Consider the following 20,772-nt stretch of genomic DNA (forward strand, 5'->3'; position numbering starts at 1 on the left):
GGAAAGGCGGGGGAAGAGAGGGAAGGAGTGGCTGGGGTCTGGTTCTCAAGGGGAGCGTGGGAGGCGGGGAGAAAGAGCCCGTCCCACATCTCAAAACACAGTCCCTGGAAGCCAAGACCACCCCCCCCTCAACCCGAATGCTCATCCTTCTCCTTCCCTTCCTTCCACTTGGAAAATGGGAATGTGGAAGGAAATTAACTCGGGTTCCTGGATTCTGGCTCCGGGCCCAAAACTTGGGTGGAAGGCAGAGGTTTCCAGGACCCTCCCCGCCCCCTCCTCCCCGCCCCGTCGTTCCCTCCCTCCGCCCCCCGCGCCCCTCTGAAGCTACCCAGAAGACCGAGAGGGAGTTTATCCCGGAGGGTGACGAGCGGCGAAGGGGGAAGGCTGGGGGCGGAGGGAAGGGCGGCGGGAGCCCGACCGGTCCCACCCCCAGCTGAACCCCTGGCAGGAAGAGACTGTCGCGGGAGCCGCCGCCGAGAGGGACGGAGCCCCGGAGGGCGGGCGCCGGAGCCGTGGCCGGTGGGTCCGGGAGCCCGCAGGGAGGCGGCCGAGGCCCGCGACGAGACGGAGGGAGGGGGGGCGTGGCCTAGGCTCCCGGCGCTGGGGCTGGGACCCCGGTGACACTGTCGCCCCCTCCCCCCAGGGGCGGGCGGGGCAGCCATGCTCCTGTCCGGGGGCGACCTTCCGGCGCAGGAATGGTTCATGGTGCAGGCCAAAGCGAAGCCCCGTGTGCAGCGACAGCGGCTGCAAGTGCAGCGCATCTTCAGAGTGAAGCTGAACGCCTTCCAGAACCGCCCGGACAACCCTTACTTCTGGCTCCAGCTCGAGGGGCCCCGGGAGAACATAGGCAAAGCCAAGGTAATCAGCTTCTCCCCACCCCGACCCGTCCCTGCCAGCCAGACCCTCCCTTTCCCTCCCACCCCCAGACGGTGGTCTCCAGAGGTCCCGGGACCTGGATTCTGAGATATGGTGGGCAGGTTACTGGGCCATCCTCTGGTCTTTCTAGATCTGCACTCTTCCCTCCTTTCCTACCCCTCCTTCCTCTGGTTCCTTCTTTTTTTTCTGCCCCACCCCTCACTTGCGTGTCACTTCTGCCCCTCAAGTACTATGAGAGAGCCTCTATGGTTTGTGACCCCACTCTCCCCTCCCCTGCCCCAGGCTCGCTTTCCCAGGATCCACAGCCTTCATCTGGGTGCAACTTAAGGTCCTGCATTTCTGTGGCCTCTGCAACACGCCTCCTGTTCCCCCCAAAGTCTCTGGAAGGCCCAGGCCCTTCTGTTGCTTTTAAGTCTCCTTAAATCCTGGGTTGCCCCTTGGAGCCTCCCAGAGTGCTGGGACTGGAGGGAATCTTAGAGATGCTTCTAGAGCAACCCTGGCATTTTACAGATGAGGCCCAGGGACCAGACAGGGGAAGGGGCTTGTGGGAGGGCTCAGGGTTTTGTAGGTTGGGGGTTGCAAGGGCTGGTACCAGAACCCAGGGCTCTGGGCTCCCTGCCTGACCTCTTGATGCCCTAGACAGCTTCTTGCAGGGGCCCGGGAATGGGGGTGCAGCTGCTCTGGAAGGCACCAGCCCTTTGGGGTGGGGTATGGGGGTGTGGAGGGAATCTGGGAGGAGGGCTGTGGGCTTCCAGATGAAAGGGCCTGCTGTGTGGGGCTGGACCTTGGACAGGCCAAGGCCTCTCTTGAATTCTCCTCAGCTCCCCTCACAAGCTTCTCTTCCGGCTTGGGCCTCTCAGATACCCCCTGGCTCCCAGTCATGGCTACAGTCTCCCCCTTCCCCCAGATCGACTTATCTCTTTCTGGTAGGAGTGTCTCCCTCTGGCCCAGACCCCCACACCCACAACCAACACACACCTTCTCCAGCTGAGTCTGTATCAAATATCCCAACTGGCCAAGGCCGTGGGTGGGAGAGGCCCAGATCCTGGGCAGGCTGGGAGTTCCTCCCGGCCCCTCTGTGGAACTGCTGGGTCAGCGGTTTTTCCAGTTCTGACTGAGGTACTGGGGGAAGGGAGGGGTGCCTGCTGGGAACAGATGTGCGGGGATCCTGCAGGGTAAGACTAGTCCATAGCTGGGATAAGGTGGGTTAACAAGAGGAAGACTTAGGCTCTTCATCTTTTTGTTAATAGCTCAGCCTTTTATGGGTCTGCCACTTTCTGAGGGGCCCTGCCCCCCTGCTCTCTGCCTAATTCTCAGTACTGCCTCAGGGTTCTTTGGGTCCCTGGTGCCCTCCCTCATGTCACTTCAGGTTCCAGCTCCTGGCCCTGCTAGTGTAAGGGGTGGTTTCCTCAGTTTCCCCCCTCCTTGCTCCCCATTCCCCACTGCCGGCCCTTTGGGAAAGGCATCGTTTAAGATGGAAACCGCACATGAGGGGATTCTGGTAACTCCTTCCTTTATTGCACAGAATGAGCAGAAAGAAGAGATTGTTTGAGATTTGGAGCAGGTAGCCAGGGAAGGGCTTTGTCCCAGGATTTGGGAGATCTGGCTAGGACAGAGGGGAGTTGTGGAGAGAGTTTGGGATTGCCAGTCAGGACTGGGTTTACTACCTTCCAACTGGACGACCTGGGTCAAATTGTTTACCCTTCTTGAGTCTCTTTCCTCATCTATAAAAACAGAATATAACACCCGCCTCATGGAGGGCTTGTTAGTGTCAGCTGAGGTAATGTATGCTTAAATACTTTCACAGAAAGTGGAGAGCTGTAGAGTATAAATGTCTGTTACTATTGTTGCTAACTAGCTGTATAACTTTGAGCAAGTGCTTTCCCTCTCTGAGTCCTGGTCTCCTTGTGTGTAAAGTGCAAGGAGGCTCTGGCTTAAATACTCTCTAAGGTACAGTGATTGATACATGTAAACCTCCCAAGTGTAAGAATGTCTTGAGGTTTCCCTGTGGAGGTGGTATGGCTGACCCCAATCCTCGCTGTAGGTATGCAGATTTGTACACTCTGTTAACAGCCTAGTGTACGCAGGCCAACTAGTAGAGCAGATTCAGGGAAACCAGGGGTTGCAGGACGGGGGTGGGGAGGGGGGGAGGAACACAGGAAGTGAGGGTAGGGGTGGCTTGTCTGGGTCTTAGGGGAGGAGGAGTCAAGAAGGAGAGAGGCTCATCTGGAGAAGGTCCTGCCTGGGTTTCTACATTATTTGTGGTTGATTTTCCAGGAAAAGCTCTGTAGAACTCAAGTGCTTCTGAATTGTTTTGTTGTGGTGGGATTTAAAAAATAATGAAGACATTGCGGGAAATCACATTCTCAGGCAGCAAAAACAAACGCTGGGGAGGCCTGACCTCTCTGAGGTGAAATCAGCAAGTGGAAAGGAGGGTTTTAATAAAGATTATAAGATCCGGGGGACAAGCCCTGCCCAGCCCTTCTGCCCTTTTTGGAGTTATGGGAGGATGGGTTGGGTGGCAGAGAAGAGAGATGACATGTTCACTTCTCACATTTTTGAGGGTGATGAACGGAGAAGACGGGAGCCCAGGGGAAGATAGCGATGAGAGACGGAGACATCTAGGGACTGGGCTCCGGGCTCTGGAGCCCTGGGACAGGGTGTGGCTTGCTGACTTTTGGCTGGACACTAACTGTGAAGCACCAAGGAAGCTGGCTATGGCAGTGTGTGCTGGAGCCAGCTCCTACCAGCCCATGGGTAAAATTTCAGGAATTTTGCCAGCCGGTAAAGTCCCACTGGCTGCTGAAAATCCATCAAGGTGGGAGTATTTACTTCACCAAAACTGGCAAAATGCTACAAATATCGGGGTCATCTCCCCTCCCTCTGCCAGTGGATTGTTCAACATTTACCAGCACACTGTTGAGATGGGCACCTAATCCTTATTTTCTTTAAACTTAATTTTTATTTTATCAAAATAATACACATTTTAAAAGTCCAATACTTTAGAAAGCTTAGAACAGAATATAGCATTTCCCAGCCTTGTCCTTCCCTTCTCCCCTTCAGCACTTCTCCCCATAGACAAAATTTGCTCTGGCACTGGTATACCACCTTTCTGGAAAATGTGCATATACGGTAATCTTCTGATTAATCAGTTTTAGATGTTATCTTTGTACTTTGCATTATCGTAGGTGAGGATTTAGCTCTCTTACACTGCCATCCCCTCTCTCCTGTCAAAGATATTCTGTCTGAATGCTTCTTTTAAAAAACAGCATCCTATTCTTGTTTAAATTCTTTATTATCTCTCCTAGAAGGGTAATGACAGTAAACTTAAAAATTTTTTCTTCTCCCTCACTAGATTTTTTTCCTTCAAGTTTCTTTTTTTCCTGTATGTTTTGGTCGCTATGTTTTATATTAGCAGTTTTCCTCATATCTCTGGTAATCCTTGTCTGTTCATGTAAGTGTGGAGGACAAAATGGGGAGCTGAGGCTGTAGGCAAGATTTGTTGATTTTTTGAGCTTCGCTTTAGGGAGATTTGGGGGGCGCTGTCAGTTAGGAAAGCCACTTGATGATCTATAGGTCTTGGCTCTTGGGCTAGTCAGATTTGCGAGAATGTATTCCTCTAGTCTTTGGCCTGAAAGGTCAGGGTTTGGCTGCTGACACTCTGTGATCAGTTTTCATTATCATCTCGCCCACGTTTTTTTTGGTACCCATGTTCCCAGTATGCTGATCGACTTCTAATCGTAAACCTTTATTTTTTTTCTCTTGAGAGAACAAACCTCCAGCCATCTGCTGATGTGGGAAGATACTCACCCAGCTGTGTGTGGCAGGGGCTGGGTTTCCAAATATAACTGATCCTCAAAGAACTTTAACCCAGTCCTCCTTATTTTAGGTCCCTCTTTTGAATTCCAGAGATTCTTGGTGCTGCCATTTTCTGAGCCTTTTGAATATTTTGCCTTGTGTATTGGGTTGGTTCTGGAAAGCAGATGATGAACAGTCACTTAAGGGAAAGGAGAATTGTAAGACAGGTATAAATGGTGAAACATTCTTATTGAGTGTAGAGTAGTATCGAAATACTTGGTGTTATTGTTTTTCTTTCATTTACAAGTTGGCAAAGGACCCTGGGACTTCGGTATTTTTACAAATACATGGCTCTTTTTCTGTGCTTGTTATCTATTACTCTTTATCACTTATCTATTCAGTTGTTCCTGCCTCCTCTTCTTTTTCTTCTCTCCTCTTGGAAGATAAAAGGTCGGGGTGGGCTTTAAGCAGGAAAGTTGACCCAGGTATTTTCTGGGATGTAAATGCCCATTTTCCCCCTTATTTCTCTTGCTCTATGGTTTAGACAGCATATGGTTAAAGACCCAGTCTGAGGAATCAGAGTGCCTGAGTATTCTAGCTTGAATCTGTGTGACCTTGGACGTGCAACTTTCCTTGCTCATCTAAAATGGGGATAATAGTAATTGCCTCACAGGGCTGAGAGAGGAATAAATGAGATAATGTGTGTCAAGAGGCTGGCACAATAAATATTAGTTCAGATTTATTATTTTGAAAATTATCTCAGTCCCTATATGGCTTTTCATGAAAAGATATTGAAGAGTTGATGAGCCAATAAAGGTTTTAAGCTCTTTGCAGAAAGAGAAAGAAATCACCAGCATCTTCCTCCCTGACACATCTCTCCATGTTACATATTGTTTCTGTGTAGTTGGAATGTGGGGGGCATTTGTTAAGGGCTGTGAGAGTTATCCTGCCCTTGGTCAGATTGACCCTTGCTGGGCAGTGGGACAAGCTCAGATTCCAAGTAGGAGGGGTTGGCTTGGAATATCCACTGGGTTTTGGACTTCTTTAGACTGATCAAAATGTGGTCAGCTCTGGGCCTCAGAGGACCCTTTGGGGAGAGGGTTGGCAGCCCATGTCCTGGGCCAGGTGGAGGAGGTAAGCCTAGGCCTGAGCTGGGAAGGATGACCTGGGTCCTGAGTAGAGGCAATGAGGTGGTTTTTAGGATGGCCATTGGAGATCCAAAACGGAGCATTTGGTCCCTAATGGAACTATCTGTGGAAAAACTGGAAGAGGGGTGACCCTTGTAGATGTGGACAGACTCTGGTCTGCCCAGACAGCTGGAGGACCTCCTCCTGGTTCAGCCCTTGTGCGTATCTGCAGTGTTCCCCTGGATACCGGCCCAGCAACTTATCTATCACCTCCTCAGTCCCCTCTAAGCGACACAGTTGTCATGGTTACGGGTACAGGTTGCACTAGAAGACCTTCTGGAGGGGGATTAAGCCGGAATCCCACAGCATTACTCTGTGGTCGGCACGCAGTCAGCCAAAGGAGGCAGGAAGAACTCTGGTTTCAGGGTCAGGCTGCCATGGGTTGTGAGCCTTAGCCGTTTGCCCTTGACCAAGCCACGTAGCCCTTCGGAGCCTGTAAAATGGGAATAGACTGTGCCAGGCACCATCCCATGCATTACCCATGTGTCAACCCCCTGAGGCTTCATAATAGCCTAATAAAGCAGAAACTATTACTATCCCCATTTTACAGATGAGGAAACATAGGTGCAGGGAGGATAAATAACTTGCCCCAGTTCACACAGCTAGTACTTAGGCAGCGTCAAACCTAGCCAGTCTGGTTTCAAGCTTGTGTGCTTAGTTATCAAAGTCAAGTTCCTGGCACATGGCACATGGAGGGAGCTCAGGAGTGTACTCCTCCTTCCCCCTGGCTGTTATAGAATCCTAGAGTACCAGAAAGGGAGTAGGCCTTACCTAGTTGAACCTGCCATTTTACGGGGGAAGAGACTGAGGCCCTGAGAAGATGCTCATTTCCCCACAATTAACCTAATCTATTGAGATCAAGTTGGAACTAGAACCAGTTGAGACGAAGCCCAGGGTCCCCACCCTCTTCCCCACCCCTTGCCTCCTCCACTCCGAGTGTTCCCTGGAAAGAAATGGGTGTGTGAGGAGGCGAGACCAGCGACAGAGGGGCTGGCCACCGGGGAGTCACTGGGAGAGTCTTGGCTCGTGGCAGGCAGGGGGAGGGGTGGGCATCCTGGGATGGGGGTGGAGGGCAGTGTCTGTGCCAAGCCTTTAAAGGGCTGATTTCCTTTGTGCTCTCCCCACTGTGTCCAGGAGTATCTGAAGGGCCTGTGCAGCCCAGAGCTGTGGAAGGAGGTTCGCTACCCGCCAGTCCTCCACTGCGCCTTTCTCGGGGCCCAGGGTCTCTTCCTCGACTGCCTATGCTGGAGCACCCTGGCCTACCTGGTGCCTGGCCCCCCCGGCTCCCTGATGGTGGGGGGGCTGACCGAGTCTTTCGTCATGACCCAGAACTGGCTGGAGGAGCTGGTGGGGCGGCTGCGCTGGGGCCCTGCCCCTCTGCTGACCCCCCGGGGGATCTGGGAGGCCGAGGTGACCCGGGCCTTTGGTGCCCTGGTCTGGATTCGTGGTGACCAGCATGCAGGGGAGCTACTGCAACTGCCCCCGGCGGTCCAGGAGCTGCTGCTGAGCCTGGTGCGGGATGCCGCGGGCAAGGAGGACATCATCGAGTGGCTGAGCCGCATCGGCATCTCAGAGACCCTCTCTGATCCTGAGGTCCTGATCTGCCTTCCCCACCAGCAGAAGGAAGGCCCGGCCCTGGTGTCCGTGGGAGAGGGTCCTGGGCCCTTCCTGGAGATGGGGACTGTCCAGAATGGGGGCTCAGAGGATTCAAAGAGATTAACCAGCCCAGGAGCCAATGGGCCCCTGGTCTCAGGCATCTTGGGTCCTCAGGAGATCCCAGCCAAGAACAAGCAGCAGGAGACAGCAAACCAACTGGTACGGTAAGTTCTGGAAAATGAGCCTGGCTTCTCTGACCTTACCCCTGTCCCCCTACCCTAAGGAGATAGTAGCAGTTTGGGACTGACCTAGCATTCCTACTTTTCCAACAAACTTGGACTTCCTCCAGGGTCGGTTCCAACAACCAAGGTGGTACGGACAGTGCTCGCCAGGAAGGGCCAGTGCAAGCCACCAGCAGTCAGGACTCTGTGAACCACACACAAGCCCTGATGAAGCAAAGGCAGGTCAAGAGGGTGGAAGATAAACTCCCCTTCCAGGCTCCGGTGTCAGCCCTGAGTGTGTGCCCTCCCTGGAAGGCCTGGAACCCAGGGCCAGCCTTTGGGCCCTTGTGGCCAGGGGCAATTGCTGCAACTTTCTGGAGGATCAATGAACTTCATTCTCTCCACCTGGCCTGGCTCCTGTCCCAAGCGTGCTTCAATTTTCCCTTCTGGCAGAGGCCACTAGGCCCCATTCAGTTCAAGCTGCCAGGGCAGAATCCTCTGCCCTTGAATCTGGAGTGGAAGCAGAAGGAGTTGTCTCCTTTGCCCAGTGTGGAGAGCCCAGCCTGTAAACCAGATGGGGGACTGGGAGGAGAGGCAGCCCTACAGAATTGCCCAAGGCCAGAGACCCCCCCAAAAGTCCTGAGCTTGTTGGTGGTCCCAGGGGGCTCGGGTGTAAAGAACACAGTTATCCCAGGACTTCCACAGATAGGACCACCTTCTACCTCTACACCCCAACTGCAAACTATGGGTGAGCCAGGGGATCAAGGAACAAGGCAGTTGGATTGTAAGGGACTGAAAGAGGAATGTTCTTCAGCGCTGCCTGCAGGGCAAGAGATGCCCACTGCTCAAGGGGGGGCAACCACTCCATCAGTACCGGAAGCTCAAACAGTGCCTGAACCTCAAAAAGTGCCCATGGCTGTCGCAGTGCCCACAGCAGTACCCACAGCTCAACAATCACCCATCAGCCAAAAGTTGCCTGCAACTCAAAAAGTGCCTACTGCTCAGATGACGCCGGCAGCCCCCACAGTCCCCGCAGCTCACGAAGTGCCTTCAGGTTCAGGGCCAGCAGCTCAAGCAGTGCCTGCAGCTCCAAAAGCAGCCATGGCTCATCCAGCATCTCCAACTCAAATGGTGTCCCCGGCTCCTAAGGCTCCCACAGCTCAAGAGACGCCCACAGTGAAAACGTCGCCTGCAGGTCCCAAAACACCCAAAGCTCAAACCGTGCCTGCAGCTAAAACAGGGTCCACTGCTCCAAAAGCACCTGCAGCTCCAAAAGCCACCACAGCCCCCAAAGCACCTGCAGTTTCCAAAGCCTCCCGAGCTCCCCAAACGCCTGCAGCTCAGAAGGTACCCACAGATCCAGGGCGCCCCCTGGATGAAGCCAAACTCCTGAAGGGTCAGGGAGAGGCTGGGAGGCAGGGTCCTCACCCCAGCAGTGCCTTGGGACCCAGCAGTAAGCACCAGCCCCAGATGGAGGGTCTCCTGGGGGCTTGGGAGGGGGCCCCGAGGCAGTCGCCTCGCCACCCACAGGCAAACAGCACAGTCACCAGCTTCCAGAGGTACCACGAGGCACTGAACACACCCTTTGAGCTGAACCTGTCAGGGGAACCCGGGAACCAGGGCTTGCGGCGCGTGGTCATTGACGGCAGCAGCGTGGCCATGGTGTGAGTAACCACGGGCAAGGGCACGGGCAAAGGGTGGGCCAGGGGTGCTGGGGAGCCGAGCAGGGTGTTCCTGGGGGTGGAGTGGGGGCATCCTTTCCTGACCTCTAAATGGGCGACCTGGGGTTCAACTGGGGGAAAAGACAGGAAAGGAAGTGGCACAGGTTGGGTGGCTACTGTCTACCCACAGTGTGCTTTGAATTCTCGTGGCAGCCCTGCAAAGGTAGGTGGCTGTTCTCCTGCTCTGATAGATGCGGTACAGGCTCAGGCAGGTGAAGGATCTTGCTCCATGGTCCCAGAGCCAGTAAGGGGCCTCACTGGCCTTTGGGTTTAGTTCTTTCCAGGGCCAAGGCCCATGCTCTTTCCACTCTGCCAGGCTGCTTCACATAGCCAGCCCCGGACCAGCTTTTAAACTCAGTCCAAACTTCTAGATGGGGCACAAACCTCCTCTCCTCTGTGGGGCTTTTCCTGGACATGTTGACGCGTAGAGACAGCCCTCCCCTCATGGTACTAACCAGCTGCACCATTCAGTTTGCCTCAGGGTGCAGAGGATGCTCCCAGCACAGGGTGGTCGGTTAATGTTTGCTTCCAGCTCTAAACTCATGCTTTAGGGGTTGCTTCTTCCCTGTCTTCCCTCACCATGCCTTTGCACACGTGTGTGCACACATACAGTGTGTGGCAGGGCCCTGCACCCAGTAGGTGCTCACAGATTGTTTGCTGATGGAGGGAGAAGGGCGTTGTTGGTGTCTTTGGGAGCAGAGAGGCAGGGCCGTTCCGTGTGCAGGATGCTGCCCCCTCACTGCCACCCCCCACCACAGGCATGGCCTCCAGCACTTCTTTTCCTGCCGTGGCATTGCCATGGCGGTGCAGTATTTCTGGAACCGGGGACACCGAGAGGTCACCGTGTTTGTACCCACCTGGCAGCTGAAGAAGAATCGGAGGGTGAGAGGTAAGCTCGCCACTGCCTGCCCAGCTCCAACAGCATGGCTGGGCTCCCCCGACCCTCCCGCCACCCCACCGTGGCCATTGCCAGTCAGCCCTCCCCTTGACCATCTCTGCTTCTACCTTTCACCCCTAGAGAGCCACTTCCTGACGAAGCTGCACTCCCTCAAGATGCTTTCAATCACCCCTTCCCAGCTCGAGAACGGCAAGAAGATCACTACCTACGACTATAGGTGGGCCAGGGCCTCAGGGCTCTCTGTGGGCTCAGGGGGTGTGGGGCTGTGCAGCAGGTGGAGTCCTGCCCCAAGTGCTCTGGGGAAATGGATGCAAACGTCCTGGAAGGGTCAGGTCTGGGGAGGATGGGGAGCGCACAGGCTCTCTGTGGGCAGAGGGAGGGACAGAAGTGAGGAGCAGGCTCCATGCGAGCTCTAGCCAAGCCCAGGGGTCGTTGCTGACTGTGGGAACAGCCGTAGTTAACAGACTTTCTTCCCTCATGACCTGTGGGCTAAGACCCAGCTGCTTTGGGGCAGGCTAGCCCTGGTGACTCTTCACGCCTCGAGTGAGCATCAGAGGTACTGTAGGTAGATGGTTTGGGTTGAAACAAGCGTCTCAAGGAGCTGCCTCAGGCTTTCCATCAATCCAGACATGGCCTGGGAGGAGGTATGGACGTGACTGTATGTGGTTGGGGCTGGCCTGGTCTCCTAGCTGAACCCTGAAGGCTGCCCTGCTTGTCAGTCCTAAGCTCCCGCTCCCTGCCATGGCTATGGGATCAGCATGCTGGGCTTGTGTCTGGCCCCTGGGTCTGGAGGAGGCTGTGATCCTACCCGTGTTAGGGCATAGAAGGCCCTGCCATGGTCACTGGTCCTGGACTGGAGTTAATGCTGAAGAAGTCAGTGGAAGTCTTGGCTTGTCTCCCATGCCGGGCAGGAAGTTCTGTTCCTCCCCACTTTTCCCAAGACCCGGCTCCCAGCTTGGAGTCTCAGGCGTGGGAAGGGCTCGGGCACCCTCCCCTGGAGAGCTAGTTCCCTGGGTAAGGCCTTAAGCGCCTCTGAATTCAAACCTGGGTTGGGGGGAAGATGGCTTTCCTGCAGAAGGGCCCTCTGCTGTCCTCTTGTGGAATGGCATCCTGGGGCAGGGCAGTGGGAATCTTCAGGGAGTGCAGAGAAGTAGGTAGCCGTTGCCTTCCCTTCTGGTCACAGCCCTCTTTAGAGACGTGATTCTTGGAAAAATGAATTTGTTCATCCAGGCATCATATGTTTGTCAAGGCATCAGTCATATGTTTGTGCTTTGTGTTTGTATATATGTGTGTCTCTGTTTCTCTAGACATCCATATATGTATATAAAATATCTTGACAGGTATATGAATGTTGTGCATTGGTATAGAATAATAATGGAGTATTTACATGGATGCTGTGCAGCAGGCATTTAGCTAGACACTGAAATGCATGATCTCATTCAATTTAATCTTCATCACAATATAGGGTAGGTTATTTTATCTCTGTTTTACAGATGCAGAAATTGAAGCTATGTCTGTATATTTATATGTGCACACAGCTGTACATGTTTGTGTGTGGAGGGGTGGGTGGGTTTCTGTGTACATGTCTGTGCGTGTTGTATGTGTGGAGGCCTATGTGTATACCAGGGATGTGTGTGCATCTAAGCCCACCCTCCCAGGGGGCTGTCTGTGAAACAGTAGAGGGCAGCTCTGCCTCCCTGACTAGGAAGGGCATTTTTGATGGACTCACCTCAGTGTGAAGCTGCAAGGACATTTTCTCCGAGGACCTGGGTCGTGAGCGACTCCCTCTGCCACCTCAGGTTCATGGTGAAGCTGGCGGAGGAGACAGATGGCATCATCGTCACCAATGAGCAGATCCACATCCTGATGAACAACTCTAAGAAACTGATGGTCAAGGATCGGTGAGGGGCATGTGCTGTCCTTCCCCTTGGATGTCAGGCAGCCCCCGGGCAGGGCAGATGTTGGGGCAAGGAGAGGGGCCTTGGAGGGGTACTCAGCAGGTCCTGCTGGGAGGGGATGAGGGCCTCAGCCCCATCGTGACTACAGAGATGCCCCAGGTGGCCCCTGTACCGTGCTCCTCTCTCCCGCCCAGCCTGCTGCCCTTCACCTTTGCGGGAAACCTCTTCATGGTGCCAGATGACCCCCTGGGCCGGGACGGCCCCACCCTGGATGAGTTTCTGAAGAAGCCAAATAGGTAATGGGCTAGACCTCCCCCAGCTCCTAGCTCCTCTTAGGTCAGATGGAAACTTCCCCTTCATGCCGGCCAGCATTTGTCTTGTGCTTATTAATGTAAAGAGTGATTTGACTTTTTCATGTCTTTAGACTTCTACCATGTATTTATGTATCCATAAACCACTTCCAGTATGGTTTTGCAGTTGGAAAACTTTACATACATGCTGGAATACCATGTGCATCTTTTGACAACTTGCATCATACTCAATGTTTTAGTATTTTTTTCAGACACACGCCATGCTGATTCACAGGGCTCACTTCAATGGCTGCGTAGACCAGTGTATTCATGTGGTCTGTTGAGGGCCATTTTTTGGACTTTTTATGCTATTGGCACCAAGGCTTCAGTGAACAGTCTTGTTCTTGCTTTGTTGTGTGCAAGGGGGGCTGTCTCTAGAGTATATGCCCAGTAGGATTTTTCTCCATATTCATTATCCCATTTGATCCTCACAGTGTGAGTTAGATATAAAGGGCCACTCTCCTCATTCTACATACTTTTCCAGGTCACTGTCCTGGCACCAGCAGAGCTGGTTTGCAGCACCTCAGGTCCTCTGACCCCCGCCTCCATTGAGCCACCTGGCTGTCCCCTTCCCATTCCCGGGGCCCAGCAGGGGACTGAGGCTGGGACCTTCTGGGGCAGGTCCCACAGCCCTACTTCACCAGTGTGGAAAAAAGTGATGTGAATGAGGTGCTGCCCTGGCCAGGTCCCTCCCCTTTCTAGACCTCGCCCCTCAGGGGTCCGGTTGGAAGCCGCCACCAGTCAACTAATGCTTACCGAACCCTTGGCTTGAAACTGGTTTACGATGTTGCCTGGTCCAGGAGCTTTGGATTTGATGAAACTTCAGAGCACAGAGGAACCTCTAATATTGAAGTTCTGGCACTTGTAGGAGGCAGGGGAAGTGTCTTGGGCAGGGGCCTGCCTGATGCCCCTTAGGAGGCTGCACTTGGCCTGGCCTCAGGGGCACTTAGTGACGGGCGAGGCTCTGCGGGGTGTCCACAGGTGAGGTTTTCCCCTTGGATGACTTCTGGGGGTGGGTCTGCTCCACCCACCCCACCCCCATGAGGCCCCTCACCCCCTCTGCTCTGTTGTCTTGACGTAGATTGGACACCGATATTGGAAACTTTCTAAAAGTATGGAAGACCCTCCCTCCCATCTCCTCCAGCGTCTCTGAGTTGAGTGGTGCCACTACCCCTGGGCCCCTGGAGAGCCCGCAGCAGGTGGAAGAAGTCGAGGAGGAGAACGAGGAAAGGCAGGAGGAGGAGAAGAAGGAGGAAAGGCAGGAGGCGAAGAAGGAGGAGCAGGAGGAGGAGGAGAAGGAGAGGCAGGATGAGGAGCAGAGGGAGGCGCGGGGTGTGCAGCAGCCAGCTGGGGAGGCCGGCCTCGATACCTCCCAGGCCTCACTCTTCCAAACCGAGTGCCCCTGCCTTTCAGAGGAAATCCTCCGGTGCCTCAGCCTCCATGACCCCACCAACGGGGCCCTAGACATCGATCTCCTGCCTGGGGTGGCTTCTCCCTATCTGGGCGTCCTCTGGGACGGGAAGGCTCCCTGCCAGCAGGTGCTCGCACACCTGGCCCGGCTGACCGTCCCCAGCAACTTCACCGCGCTCTCCTTCTTTGTGGGGTTCATGGACTCCCATCGGGATGCCATCCCCGACTATGAAGCCCTCGTGGGCCCCCTGCACGGCCTCCTCAAGCAGAAGCCTGACTGGCAGTGGGCCCGGGAGCACGAGCAGGCCTTCCTGGCCCTGAAGCGAGCCCTGGTGTCCGCCCTCTGCCTGACGGCCCCCGACGCCCAGCTGCCCTGCCGCCTGGACGTGACGGTGAGCAACGTGGCGCTGAAGGCCACTCTCTATCAGGAGCACTCAGGGAGGAAGCACCCAGTAGCCTATACCTCGAAACCTCTCCTCCCCGATGAGGAGGGCGAGGGCCCACAGTCGGGGGGAGACAGCCCCTACGCCGTGGCCTGGGCCCTCAAGCATTTTTCCCGCTGCATTGGAGACACGCCCGTGATCCTGGGCCTCTCCTATGCCTCCCGGGCTGCTGCGGACCCCGAGGCAAAGGAGGGCAGGAGGGTTTCTGATGCATGGCTGATCCGTTGGTCCCTCTTGGTACAGGACAGAGGCAAGAGGGCCCTGGAACTGACCCTTCTCCAGGGTCTGCTGGGGGAAAACCGCCTCCTGACACCCACTGCCTCACTGCCACGTTTTTTCCAGGTTCTGCCCCCTTTCTCTGACTTGTCCACTTTCGTCTGCATCCACATGTCAGGCTATTGTTTCTACCGTGAGGATGAGTGGTGCGCAGGCTTCGGTCTCTATGTGCTGTCTCCCTCCAGCCCCCCTGTCTCCCTTTCCTTCTCCTGCTCCCCTTACACCCCAACCTACGCCCACCTGGCCGCCGTGGCCTGTGGGCTGGAGCGCTTCGGCCAGTCCAGCCTGCCCTTGGTTTTCCTCACCCACTGCAACTGGATCTTCAGCCTCCTCTGGGAGCTCCTCCCCCTCTGGAAGGCCCGGGGCTTCCTCTCCTCCGACGGGGCTCTGCTACCTCACCCGAGCCTGCTCTCCTACATCATCTCCCTCACCTCCAGCCTCTCGTCCCTTCCGTTTATCTACCGAACCTCCTACCGGGGTTCTCTGTTTGCTGTGACAGTGGACACCCTGGCCAAGCAGGGTGCCCAGGGGGGCGGGCAGTGGTGGGACTTGCCAAAGGATGTGCCAGCCCCGGCGGTGTCCCCCCGTCCCAGGGGCAAGAAGCCCAACCTGCTGGCTCTACAGCTCAGTGACAGCAGCCTGGCGGACGTCATCGCCAAGCTGCGGGCTGGGCAGAAGCTGTCCGGCTCCTCGCCCTTCAGCTCGGTCTTTACCTCACTCAGCCTCGACAAGGAGAGTGGCCTGCTCATGTTCAAGGGAGATAAGAAGCCCAGGGTCTGGGTAGTCCCGAAGCAACTCCGGAGGGATCTGATTTTCTCTGTGCATGACCTCCCCGTGGGAGCCCACCAGAGACCAGAGGAGACCTATAAGAAGTTGCGCTTGCTGGGGTGGTGGCCCGGCATGCAGGAGCATGTGAGAGATTACTGCAGGAGCTGCCTGTTCTGCATCCCCAGAAATCTCATAGGCAGCGAGTCGAAGGTCATCGAGTCCCTGTGGCCTCTCAGGTCGAATGCCCCCTGGTCCAGCCTGCAGCTCGAGGTGGTGGGCCCCGTCACCACAAGCGAGGAGGGCCACAAGCACGTGCTTATTGTGGCCGACCCCCACACCAGATGGGTGGAGGCTTTCCCCCTGAAGCCCTACACGCACACCGCTGTGGCCCAGGTGCTGCTTCAGCACGTGTTTGCCAGGTGGGGGGTTCCTGTGAGGCTGGAGGCAGCCCAGGGCCCCCAGTTTGCCCGGCATGTCCTAGTGAGCTGCGGTCTGGCCCTGGGAGCCCATGCGGTGTCCGTGAGTCGGGACCTCCAGTTCCCCTGCCTGACGAGCTCAGCAGCCTACTGGGAGTTTAAGAGGGCCCTCAAGGAGTTCATCTTCCTGCATGGGAAGAAGTGGGCGGCCTCCCTGCCCCTGCTGCACCTGGCCTTCAGGGCCTCCTCTTCTGAGGCCACGCCCTTCCAGATCCTGACGGGCGGCGAGCTGAAGCTGACTGAGCCTCTGTGGTGGGAGATGAGCAGTGCCAATATCGAAGGGCTCAAGATGGACATCTTCCTGCTACAGCTGATTGGGGAGCTGCTGGAGCTCCACTGGAGGGCGGCTGACAGGGTCTCAGAGAGGGTGGAGAACAGGCGTTTCAAGCAGGAGAGCCAGGAGAAGGAGTGGAACGTGGGTGACCAGGTCCTCTTGCTGTCCCTCCCCAGGAATGGCAGCAGTGCCAAATGGGTGGGTCCCTTCTATATTGAGGACCGGCTGAGCCTGTCTCTCTACAGGGTCTGGGGCTTCCCGACCCCAGAGAAGCTGGGGTGCATCTATCCCAGCAGCCTGATGAAGGCCTTTGCCAAGAGTGGCACACCCCTGTCCTTCAAGGTGTTGGAGCAGTGAGCTGGAGCAGTGGTGGAGCCCTTTTCCTGTCCAGGAGCCCTGAATTTCTGCTGCTAGGTCCCCTCTGTACCCCCACAGTGCTCTTACTTGGGGACCCTTGGATGTGCCTTTTATAGAGAAGCTGCTTCATAAAGCTCTGTTAATTGCATTGAACTGGGGACCCAGATCCCTTTGGAAACATCCCCAGTTTGGGGTATTTACAGAATCTGCCAAAGGCTGTCAGATATGGGCCTCTGGCACTTTTATCATGGGGAGTAGAAAGTTTTCTTACTAAGCTAGGCCAGGCTCAGTTTCTTTTCCCTAAGTGTTCCCTTTGTCCCGTCACACACAGGCACACATGTGCACATGTATGAGGGTATACACACACACACACACCCCAGGATTTTATTCCTACAGTCTTAATCATGAAACTGTGTGACTCTGTCTAGACCTCGGACTCAGAACCACATTCTTCTCCCAAAAAGAAACCTCAAATGCAGGCTCCTCCCTTCAAACTGTTCATTTGGGGACGATTTGTCCCTGGCATTGTCACAGCTGACACAAATCCATGCCAGCAGTGGGGAGGCAGCTGGCTCCTCAGTCTCCTGGGCAGCTTTCTCAGGCCAGGTTGGGCCTGTCTGGCTGTCAAGGAAGGGCTGCCAGTCTTCCCAGACCTTCAGGGCAGTAGCTTGGGGCTGGGGGTGGGGGGTGGGGGGTGGGCGGGGTGGGGCAGGATGGCCCCTTTGTCAGCACAGGAAGGGGAGGGGGAGAATGGGTCTGGCCTACCTCATTTCACTCCAGCCCATGGAGACAACCCCCAACCCCACGCTTTGATGGTGTCAACCCCACAGGAATCAAGGATCTCGATGCCAAGGGTGGCATTTCTACCTGAAGAGCTGCTTCGACTAGACCTAGGGGCTCAGGCCTCTGTTTTGGGGGTTGGGGAGTGTCTTGAATGAGCATCTGGGAGGTGTCGAGGTGCCAGAACGGCTCTATACCCAACCCCTTCCAGTCCCATCCCAAAGCCCATGGCCCTCTTCTGCTCCTGCCTCTACTTTACCCTGCGTCCCCAAGATCCTGCCGAATGTGTGATTGCTTTGTTTGGATCACCCCCAGCCCCCTGGAACCTACCTTCTGTGTAGCTCAAAGCCCAGACTCCTTTGTGGCCACTCTTGCAGCAGGGGTGAGTTTCTCATAGGTGTGGGTGCTTCTGCTCTGTGCCTAGGCTCAGCCCTGAGAACTGCTGCTGCTGCCGACAGTGGGCTCCAGTGAAGGGCAGAGCTGTGTCACCCTGGCTGGGCCTCTGAGTAGCTTTACGTCTCCCAGCCCAGCTCAGGTGGCCAGAACATGTGGCATTACAGAGTGCTAGAGCCAGAGGAGAACCTGCCATTGAGCCCAGCTTGCTTGTTATACAACCAAGGAAAGAAGCCCAGAGAGGGACAGTGATGTGCCCAAAGCCACACAGCTAGTTTGTGACTGTACCGGGACCAGGATTGAGCTTCCCTACTCCCGGTTCATCATAAACAGGGTTCCAGTGACAGGTTCAAGTTATAGAATCCCTCAAAATCCTATGCCCACATTCTCTCCCACTCCCCATTCCCTGATCTTGTAGACAAACTACCTAGATGTTACCCTTAAACTGTTTCCAGCTGTTGACTCTGTCCAGGAAAGAATGATTGGGTGCTGGCTGAGAAACTGAAAGGTGAGCTGTGGGAATTTTAGCAGATACCCCTTCTCCTCCTCCTCCTCCTCTTCCTTTAACGGTGTCCAGCCTCCTCCTCCCTCCCCAGAGCTCTACCCAGTCCCCCTGTTAGCCACATTTATGATAATATACCTCCCTTTTAAGTGACTTTTTTTTTTTTTTCATTTGATTTGTCAATAAACGGATCAAACTGGAGCCAATGTCTAGTTATTTTTTTTTAGCTTTGGATGCAATTATGGGAGTGGGGAGCGTGGGAGTGGCCATGGTGTATGGTTGCCATGTTTCCTTGCAAACTTAGAGATTGGAAGGCCTGAAGAATACCTCTTCCAGATCATTTGGCCAAACTCTTATTTTTACAGATGAGGAGACCAGGGCTTGGCAAGTGATGTGTTTATTTTTACAGATGAGGAGACCAGGGCTTGGCAAGTGATGTGTTTAAGGCCCCATGGCTGGTTAATGGCAGAGCTGGGACCAGAGCCCAGACTCTGGACTTTCGAGGTGGTGCTCTTTCCAGTTCATATCTTGGAAGCTAGCCTGAGAAAAGGGCATTAGGGCTGGACCAGTTTAGATGTACTGGAAACATGACAGACCTACATTTGGATATCGGCTGTATATTTACTATCTATGTGGCCTGTTTCCTGAGGTCTCAGTTTCCCCATCTGTAAAATGTAGAGTCACCCTAAATTATGGGGTATGCAGGGATTGCATAAAATAATCTGTGTGAAGAAGCTGGCATGGTGCTGGGTGTGGAGTGAACACTCGCGATGTGCCAGCTAACAGCACTCTTCCTGCTCCTGGAACTCTTGCTGATATCCCTACCCAGGCTGGGAGACCTTCCTAACCCTGGCCAAGCTTCCAGACTTCAGGCCTCTGCAGCTTGGGCCTCTGCTTCTTGCTGCCTTTTCTCACCTGCCTGGGCCTCTGCTCATCACCGGCCGGGGTTTGGAGTGGCAGGAGGGAATTGTCCTTCCTGAGAACTCCCCAGCTCATGCATACACTGTATTCAGGATTTAGAGAGCACCTACTACATGCCAGGCTCTCTGCTAGGTGTGGGGTGCATGCCGGGTAACAAGAATGACATGGTCTTGGCTCCTTCGGATCTCACAGGCAGAGCTGGAGACAGATGATTCAACACAGGGTGGAAGGAGAATAGAAGCTGGCACAGGAGCACACAGCACAGGGCTCTGGGGTCTCGGCTCACATGTCATGGAGAGGTCTTTCCTGGCTCCACTCGCCTGAAAGTAATATACAGTTTCTCACAAAAAGTGGGAGAGCGAAGGGTGCAGAACTCTTGAGTGGAAGACACCGATCAGACAGGTGGCTCAGCCAAATCCCTTTGTTTTCCACTCAAGATAACTTCAAGCAATAATCTGCTTTTACCCACACTGGCTTCTCAGCACTCATGGTGAGATTTCTCTTCTTAGCTGTTGCACAATTTCCAAAGTCCTAGCAGTGACTTGAGATTGCTTCTGTTTTGGGAGTGGTGAATAAAAGAGACATGTCCACACCTGAGAACCGTGGACACTGGAAACTACTACTAGGCACTGCTTTTTATATCCAACTTGAACTTTTCCTTCTCCTTTGGGACACTGACAAGAGAGCTTCCCCATGTCTCTGACAGAGAAGTTACAAAGTAGCCAGTATGCAAATAGTCTCAGGGCAAAATGCAAACTAAAGATAAAGAATATCCTGTGCTCTGTCCCAGTCCCAAATTAAAACTTACATAAAATAGCTTGTGAGGTTCGGTCCACCTAAGTCTTACTATACCAGGATTTTCTAGGGACCATCTCCCTAGACCAAGTATTTATGGATAGAAGTGAACACAGATGAAAGAAAGAAGCACTGTGTCAGGTAAACAGCCACAATAAAACAAAACAAATCCTACCTGCTTTTTAAAGATTGTCCAAGGGTTACTGGAACATGCATTTTTAACTTGTTGACTAATTCATGTGGTAGCAATAACTTAGACACATTGAGTACTTGCCCCATGCCAGGCATTGTTCTGAATGCTTTTCAACCCCATGGGGTAGATACAATTATTATCTTCATTTTATGGGTGAAGAAAATGAGGCAGGGAGAGGTTAAGTAACTTGCTCAGTGTCATGTGCAGCTGCTAAGTGAGAGGCTGGGTTTGAGCTCTGGCCCCAGTGCCCGTTACCTTGGAGTTACTCTCTACCCCCCACCCCTCAATCTCTGGCCTCTCCATCTTTTATTAATGCATGGTATAGTGTCAGCTAATATTTCTCCATTTTACTTTGATCCAGATTAAGATATTTCGAGAACTAAAACAGGTCCTGATTTACCTCAGTTGGGCCCAAGAGGGATTCTCTAGGCCCTGGGAAGTTTTGACTTAAGTGCCATATTCTCTTTTGCCCTCAGCTAATAAGTGGCATTATTTCTCAGGTCTCTGCATTCCTGTAGATGATGAAAAATGGAGCAGGGGTGATCACAGCAGCTGGACAGTGAAGGACCTTGCAAACCATGTTAAGAAATATGGAGTCCATTCTGAAGGCCACTGGAACCCTAAAGGGCAACAAAGTTC

The 20,772-nt window shown here is 54.2% G+C and overlaps 1 protein-coding gene across 1 annotated transcript; it reads left to right on the forward strand.

Moving 5' to 3' along the window:
* Nucleotides 1-214: 214 nt before the first annotated feature.
* On the forward strand, nucleotides 215-17,224 carry NYNRIN (NYN domain and retroviral integrase containing). Its single transcript, XM_037834686.1, has 9 exons — nucleotides 215-519; nucleotides 644-858; nucleotides 6,996-7,681; nucleotides 7,807-9,342; nucleotides 10,158-10,288; nucleotides 10,418-10,514; nucleotides 12,097-12,198; nucleotides 12,390-12,491; nucleotides 13,627-17,224. The coding sequence occupies exons 2-9, from the start codon at nucleotides 661-663 to the stop codon at nucleotides 16,547-16,549; spliced, it is 5,775 nt and encodes a 1,924-aa protein (XP_037690614.1). The 5' UTR covers nucleotides 215-519; nucleotides 644-660; the 3' UTR covers nucleotides 16,550-17,224.
* Nucleotides 17,225-20,772: the final 3,548 nt, after the last annotated feature.

This window comes from Choloepus didactylus, chromosome 4, assembly GCF_015220235.1.
Source record: "Choloepus didactylus isolate mChoDid1 chromosome 4, mChoDid1.pri, whole genome shotgun sequence".
Taxonomy (NCBI): Eukaryota; Metazoa; Chordata; class Mammalia; order Pilosa; family Megalonychidae; genus Choloepus; species Choloepus didactylus.

Bases quoted from the DNA above. Each gene is read 5' to 3' on its own strand.
- NYNRIN (XM_037834686.1), top strand. From the start codon at position 661: ATGCTCCTGTCCGGGGGCGACCTTCCGGCGCAGGAATGGTTCATGGTG. The intron at 7,682-7,806 runs GTAAGTTCTGGA...GACTTCCTCCAG, and splicing joins ACAGCAAACCAACTGGTACG to GGTCGGTTCCAACAACCAAG. The intron at 10,515-12,096 runs GTGGGCCAGGGC...CTGCCACCTCAG, and splicing joins ATCACTACCTACGACTATAG to GTTCATGGTGAAGCTGGCGG.